Source organism: Brachionichthys hirsutus, chromosome 14 (genome assembly GCF_040956055.1).
Source record: "Brachionichthys hirsutus isolate HB-005 chromosome 14, CSIRO-AGI_Bhir_v1, whole genome shotgun sequence".
In the NCBI taxonomy this organism is placed as follows: domain Eukaryota; kingdom Metazoa; phylum Chordata; class Actinopteri; order Lophiiformes; family Brachionichthyidae; genus Brachionichthys; species Brachionichthys hirsutus.
In genome coordinates, this window is record NC_090910.1 from 9,834,877 (window position 1) to 9,842,594 (window position 7,718).

The 7,718-nt window shown below is 52.5% G+C and overlaps 1 protein-coding gene across 1 annotated transcript; it reads right to left on the reverse strand.

The window, feature by feature from the left end:
* Nucleotides 1-230: 230 nt before the first annotated feature.
* ncapg2 (non-SMC condensin II complex, subunit G2) lies at nt 231-7,264 on the reverse strand. Its single transcript, XM_068748076.1, has 26 exons — nt 7,187-7,264; nt 6,851-7,012; nt 6,668-6,782; nt 6,398-6,555; nt 6,174-6,308; nt 6,006-6,100; nt 5,757-5,913; nt 5,592-5,684; nt 5,397-5,522; nt 5,131-5,310; nt 4,819-4,971; nt 4,043-4,265; nt 3,850-3,944; nt 3,400-3,567; nt 3,244-3,314; nt 3,014-3,167; nt 2,765-2,938; nt 2,573-2,689; nt 2,317-2,490; nt 1,482-1,581; nt 1,224-1,411; nt 962-1,096; nt 746-849; nt 567-667; nt 388-481; nt 231-293 (listed from the first exon to the last, which is right to left on the reverse strand). Exons 1-26 carry the CDS (start codon nt 7,262-7,264, stop codon nt 242-244), a joined length of 3,402 nt encoding a protein of 1,133 aa, XP_068604177.1. The 3' UTR covers nt 231-241.
* Between the last annotated feature and the right edge of the window lie 454 nt (nt 7,265-7,718).

Below are 7,718 nucleotides of genomic sequence, written 5' to 3' on the forward strand. Positions count from 1 at the left end.
CCAACCGATAGTTGATAATTATCTGCTGCTGATGGGCCAGCGCTTCATTTTTGGGGTTTTTAATAAAGTGTGATGTTATTATCTTCCACTCAGCTTTAGTTTACGATTCAAAAATACATTTTAAAAGCCCGTTGGTGGTGTTGGAATATTTATTGTCTCTTTTTTTCCCCCCACCAAAGTGAAATAAAATTTGCTTATAAAAATACAAAGAAGAAGGTAATTACATATCAAACGGGTGAAGTCATAAATCTAGAATTTGATTCAAGGTCTTCACAGAAGATTCATAAATAGCCCTGTGGTAGAAAGAGGGACAAAAAAAAATGTTTTTTTTTTAAATTAAAACATTGAAAGATTGTCTAAAATAAACATCTGTTTTCTTCCCGTCACCTCTGGACGTCTCCGTCCTCTGAAGACGAGACCGCATGCGTGTGAAGCCGCTGTTGGACGGAAGCGGCGGCGTGCTTCACTTCAGCCTTCCCCGCTTTAGAAGAAGCGGAGACGTGAATCTCTCATTTCATCTTCACCAGCAGCAAAAAAAAGAAAAAAGAAACGCGTGTGATCCTCACCGTGTGTGACGACCGACAGGACGTGCAGGATGGCGGCCAGTTCGTACAGGCTGCCGATGGCCCCGGAGTCCAACGATGAGCCGACCTCTTTCAGAAACGCTCTGAAAGAAAGAGGAACACGTACAGATTTAGACTTTAAAAGCTGAACGAGCCAGCGGGACTGGACAGGTGAGCTTTACCTGGTGACGGGAGGCGATTTCAGAATGACGGAGAGCAGGACACTGGACAGAGGGGGCATGTCCTCCACTGACTCTGGGGCGATCGCCTCCGCGGGCTGGGCGATCTTTAAAAACATTCGTTATCTCATCATCCGACGCGATCGTATTCCTGATGACCCCCCACCCCCCCCAGACATGTGGGACGCTCGTCAGACCATCGTCGTCTGCGTCTCTTACCTTCTGAAGCAGATGTCCTTTCTCCACGATGACGACAGCAAACAGAGTCGAGAAGATCCCGCGGAGAGGAGCCGAGTCCCGCATCTGAGCCGCTTGGAGGAAATGCGCCAAGCTGGGAACGGCGGCCCGGCTCAGCTAAGAGAGGACATCAAAGATAAGAGGATCAAACGTCAGCCGGTGGAGGTGGAATATCGAAAAAGTGGGGCCCAAAAAGACGCCAGATAAAAGAAATATGGCAGCTCGAGGGGTTAAACACATCTACCCGTTTCCCTTCCGCTGGTCCCTTCCGGACACAGCGAGCCAGCAGCTCTATTATCTTCTGGAAGATGTTGGCCACCACGCCCAGAAGGACAGCGTTTGGATCTTCCTCGTCGTCGTCCTCAGGCGCGCATCCGTCCACCACCTCCTTCAGAACGGGCAGCACTGCAGGAATACAGCGGTAGCCTGCCTCTGCGCACACGAGGGATAAATGTTAATACAGTAAAATGTGAAGAAATATCACGAGACAGGAAACACTCACCAGAGAGGAGGATGAGCGAGCACAGGTGGAGGATTTGACCTTTGAACTCCCCGTCGGCCAAACCCACGAGCAAAACATCTCGGCATACCGTCAGGAAGCTCTGGAATCGTCGTCACGATGGAGACAAATGTCACACGCAAAAAAAACAAGCGCTTATTAAAACCGACGGCACGCGCAGAAGACGGCGAGTGTCACGGGAGCGTTTCAGAACACGGTTCGTTCCCGCCGCTGCGCGGAAACGAAGGACGTCTGAATGCGCGACAGCCGCGAGGCGACAGGCTGAATATTAATGGTGCGAAGAAAGAAAATAAACACGCTTCAGTGTCACCGTACGAACAGGAAGGGGCGCCGTGCTGCCGAGAGCGGACGGGAGCAGAATGGGAGCAGAATGGGAGACGAAGACCTGGAAGCAGGAAGTTCTCAGCTGAAACCGAATGCTTCGTGTTTCAGGCACAGTTCTGTGAACGTTGTGAGCCCTCAGGTTTTTATTTAAACGAGGATAAATGTCGTAAAAAAAATTAAAAAAGAAATCAAACAATCGTCCCTGAAGCTGCTATAAACTATTCCCTGTTATGGAAATGGACCCGGCATAAAAACACATTTGGCTGCAGAGGAAATGAGGCTCCCGTTTCCCTTAATGGAGGCCATTTATATTTCCCTATTTGACCAAATTAAATGCTGCTACTTTGTGCTCATTCAGCAAAGTTATTTCCACCTCAGCTTAACGCATATCTGTTTGCTCTTAATTAACTCTTTGTGGATATTTCCAGGCTAAAATCTTCTCGTTAAAACACGCATAAGCTCATTTATTTTAATCAGCAATAGAAGAGCTCACCTCCGTTATCTGTGCAGCCAACGGCCGTGGCTTCTCCGGACGACCCTCCTCCTCTTCCTCCTCCTCCTCCTCCTCATTGCCGTTGGGATGTTTGGTGAGGAGGGGCAGAACCCTTTCAGCTAGCCACGCCGCCACATGCTCCAGAGAGAGGAGGTACTCGCGACCCTCTGAGGACTGGGGGGGGGGGGGGGGCACATTAGATTTAATGACTCCAGAGATTTCGGATGGAAACAAACGTGTGCACGGCGACACCCACTCTATGCTGCAGATGTGCACTGAGGCGGCCGTGGAACACGAAGACCCCGAGGGCCGTCCCCTCCCCCGGTAACTTGGGGTCCGCCGTGCTGCAGCCGAGACGGGTGAGAAGCACCGACTGTCGAGACAGACGTCGACCTGATTCACGCGTCACTGCGGAGAGGCGGGGAAACATCCGCGGCGTCCAACGTACCCTCCAGCTCCCGAGAACCGCGTGAAGCTGCTTCAGCGGCCTCTCGCCCAGATCCAGGACTTTCTCCCGAGCCGAACGGTGACTTAATAAATACTCCAGGTAGACGAGCGCCACATCCGGCTTGGCCTCCGCCGTCTCCTGTATGCGCACCCGTCGCCTGGCGGTCGGCTTGTCCTGAACGACAAAGGGGTTTGGATCAAAAACCTCTTTCTGACGAACCCAAAGTTTCAGGCTGAAGCTCTGACTGACCCTCTGCTTAGGAAGCGCCTCGGCGAGCCAATCGGTGACGAGCTCCACGACGTTAGAAGCCTGGCCCCAGCTGCACATGCAGTCCAACAGCTGGTTGTACTGCACCGGCGCCGATCCCGCCTCCATCCTCCTCAGCCTGGACAGGACGCCGCAGCTGGAGACGGCAAAAGGGGGGGGGTGCGTTAGAATCGGCGAGAAGGACGCGGTGAAAGCGGGAGCGGTGGAGACACCTGAACGTTGGGACAGCGGCCGGAGGCATGAGTGAGGCCAGCTGGACGAGGGCAGCGGTGCACTGGTCATCCTGAAAGCAAACCCACAAAGGGTTAAAGGGACGCTCGTCGACGGGGAGGGGGACCGAAAAACAACCGAGTTGCCGGTTTGAATACCTCAAAGGCCTGGAAATACTTGGCGAGGACATTTCCAAACTTGGCAAGCGTGTACTTCAGGGCCTCTTGGTTTTGCCTCAGGGCCTTTTCGACACTCCTCCACAGGATGACCACGACCTCCAGCAGGCGGGACACGAGGGCCGTGTCCTTCCCCAGCAGAGGTTCCGCCTGCTGAGATAAAACTTTATTTATTCGTCGTTGCATCTTGTCGACGCGACGATGAAACGATTAATCCGGGAAGTAATCGGCTCAGCTATAAATCCTACTTTGAGTTTAGTTTGTGAATCTAAAGTAGGACTGAAAACAAGACGCCCGTACTTGTTCCGTCGATTCGGGGACGGCTGCGTCTCTCGCTGCGTCTCTCGCTGCGTCTCTCGCTGCGTCTCTCGCTGCGTCTCTCGCTGCGTCTCTCGCTGCGCCGCTCGCTGCGCCGCTCGCTGCGCCGCTCGCTGCGCCGCTCTCCTTGCCGCCTTCGTTCGCGTCGCGGTCGCCCTCGCTCTGGATGCAGCGGTTCAGGACGCGGCGAATGGCCAACATCAGCTTGACTGGAAGGGGCGGGACAGATTCACGCGAGCAGAACACGCAACGTGATTCCGTGTTTGGCCGGTCTTCGGTCGGGGGGGGGGGGATTGAGGACACTCACTTATGTTGGTGGGGGCGGTGTGCTTGTGGGCGTGCTGGTAGAACTTCCTGGCGGCACCGGGGCTCATCTGAATGAGGGTGATGCACCGGCAGCACCATTCCCTCTCCGACTCGCTGACGGGGAAGAAGGACTTGAAGAGCAGGTCGACGATGCGTCTGCAGACGCAATGGGAGTCGATCGCCAGGCGAGCCAGCAGGTGGTCCATTTTACACACGTCCCAGAACTGGAGCGCGGCACACAGAAATATCGCTTCGTTGTTACTCTTGGCACATATTTGAATTTCATTTGGCTGGATTATGTCTGAATTTAAGACGGTAACACCCCCCCCGATGCTTCTGCTCCTTTCGTGTTATTAATGGTCTTTTCAGAGCTGATAAACATTATTATTCTGGGGTGTTTCTTTACCCTGATGGCCTGCTAATTTCTTAATTCCCAGCTTTTAGAAGCTTCTTTATCCTCAGCGAGGCGTTTAAACACGCTGCTATTATAAAGACTTCAAGTTACGGAAGCATCTTTATTATATTGTTATACTTAAACGTAATGCACCGGTCTCCTCCTCCGGCCAAACCGCGCCCATCAGTGGATCGGGACGGCCGCCCTTAAAAGGTTTCCTCCCCCCTGCTTAGATCCAACTCCAGAACGTTCTAGATACCCGATGCAGTGCACATTAAATGCTTCTATTGTGCAATAATAAGGCAAAGGCGAGACAAAAAGCAGCGCCGAGCCAGCGCCCCGGATGCTCTTCTTTAGCGCACACAGAGGAAAGGCCACCGTACCTTTGCAGCTCGCATCGCCTTCACCTTGATCAGCATGTCAAGGAAAGCTGTCCGCACTTTCTCCGAGTTGTCATGAAGGCTGTATTTAAGAGTTGGCAGGAGTTGTTCCAGTATGGGATGACTGAGAGTGTTGTCCAGCACAATAGTGAGACACTGGGGGGGGGAGACAACATTAGATCTCCTGCCTGACGCATCACAAAACATTTGGACAAGAATCTCTAATTATTTCCACGATTGTGTCGTTCCCATCTCCGATCTGGGACGAGGTCGGACACCAGAATCGCAGAGAGAGAGAGAAACAGAATCTCCTACTTTGAAAACCGAGCACCGGACATCCGGCGAGCTGCTGTCAGCCGCGAGCTCCACCACCAGCTTCTTCAGGAAGTCTGCGATGATCGCCGGAGGGAGGAGCTCCCAGCACTTAGCCAGGATCTTGCAGACGCCCAGGGTGGCGTTGGAGCGCACGGTGGGATGAGGGTCATCGAGGAGGCCCTGCGGACGACGGACGGGCAGGGCGGGTTTGCCGTCGTGGCCTCTCATCACATCTCGCTAACTTTGAAACGCGAAGCGCCTCCCACCATTGCCGTGTCCAGCTGTTTCTGGACGGCCTCGTCGATGTTCTTGGCGTTCTGGTCCGGGTCGTGCAGCGGGAAGGCGTCGGTGAAGAGGAAAGTGGCGTTTGCACGCACCTCAAAGTTCGGCGCCTGAAGATATTAAAACGGGAACGTCAAGACGGGAAAGGAAAACTGAAACGGGTTCGAAGCATTCCTTACGCTTAACGCTTTCCAGAGAATAGGCTTGTAAAGATTGTGGAGCATCTTGTCCACCTGGCGGCAGCCCTTCCTCGTGTGGAAATAGCACACGATCTGCGCGAGAAGCATCGAGACTGGAGGATATTTGTACACGGCAGAGTACACAAACCGTGTACATCAGCCTACCTGCCGGACTTTGGCGTGGACAGGAGATGATCTGTAAAGGAAGATGGCATTCTGCATCAAATCCTGAACGCACGAGCTCTCAATCCGCTCCTGGAATTCCCCGCTCGCCTTCCTCCAGGCTCTGAAGTAGATCTCCATAATATGAGCAGTGATGCTCCTGGGAAAAGAAAAGAAAAGAAAAATAAGCAGCGCGGAAGTACGAAACCCGAGAAGAAACTCAACCTCGTGGAGCAAACAAGCGTCGCTCACTTGCTGTAGAACACAAGCTGGTTTTTGATGGTTCGATGAATGATCCCGATAAAGTCGACCTTCCAGCTGAAGAGAAACACCAGGAATCGCTTTCCCTGCGACGGGAAACACGAGTCAGAAACGGATCGACGACGAGAGGAAAGGAACAGCGAGGGCGACTCGACTCACGTCGTCGCTTCTGACGGACGTGGGACGGTGGAAGCTCTGGAGCAACGCGTCAACGATCTGCTTGTTGTCTTCCGATGAGTAGTCGAGACTCGGGAGAACATCGTGGAGGCTCCAGACTCTTTGGATTTCAACACCCTGAATAAAACGGAACCTCACAGCCAGAGCCAAAAAGGCCACGCACTGACCGGTCTGCCTTTTTAAATAGCTGGAGGTCGCGTGCTCACCGGTTTCTTCAGAATAAAACTCTTCTGCAGGGAGACGAGGAAGGCGGTGCGACCGAAACGTTCCTTCTCGGGCAGGTCTTTCTTCCACCAGGCCTCGCAGAGGGCGTGGAGGCGGAGCTGCAGGGGCGTCTCCGAGACGGGAAGAGACGCCAGGACGTCTGGTGGGCGGACAAGAACAACAACTTCATCCACGTGAAGAGAAAATAACGCTCCTCTGGACACTTGGGGGGGGGGGGGGGGGGGGGGACAAAACAACACAGATTCACCAACCTTGAAGCCTGTGGGCAATTTCCACGAGGGCACTGTAGGCGTCGCCATCTTGGAGGACCTTTACAGAGAGCGTAGCCACGAGCGTCACCCCGTCCAGCACAGCCATGGCAGGCTTCTAGAGGAAAAACAGACGCTGGTAAAAAACAAAACATCTGGACACAACTCAACAGAGCGGGAACTCACGGGGTCTGCAGCCGACTCCGTTTCTTCCTCCCAGCGATCCGGGGGTAACTCCTGCAGGACGTCCTGGAGGAGCGAAGCCAGTTTCCTCCACAGACTCTGCCTTTGGCCACTCGGCATCTCCTGCAGCACCTCCTCGACGTCAAAGGGCTCGGTTTTGTCTTTCTGCCCCGCAATGAAGTCAAGATGCAGATAGAAAACTCCTCGTATCAGAGCCAATCTGTAATAGTAAGTTCTTACAGCATATGTTTAGTTTGGACATTTATTATACGGTCCATATTTAGCAATTGAATTAAGGGTTGCTTTGATTTGCCGAACATGAGAAGTGACGGGACTCACGTGAAGCCGGATAAAGCGAAGGAAGTCCTCGACATTCTCCTTACAGGCGGCTTCTGAAAACGCCTCTCGTTTGGACATGTTTTGTTTTGTTCCGCGAAATGAGACGCAACGCGAAGATTCCCGATAAGCCTGTGATGAGAAGTGCACAAATCAAGCTAGCCTACGTGTAACAAATCAAGCTAGCCTACGTGTAACAAATCAAGCTAACCTACGTGTAACTAAACCAAAACAAAGACGCCAGCCCGCTCGTCGCTAGCTTAAAGTGTTGTTCGCGATAGTTAATACGGCTCTACCGGATATTATTAGTAGTACAACAAGTTGTAATCGCGTCAGTATTAAATATTCAAGAAAATATTTACCTTTTGTGATTTTATTTACGTTTTTCTCAGCCGGAATACAAACAGATAAAAATCCACCCATAACAGCAAACCCGCGCTAATTTGGATGAATTTACGTCATGACGTTGTGCGTCAACTTCGGCTGTGACGTTTTAAAGTGTTGTTGTAGTTCGCTACTTCTGTCGCTTGATGGC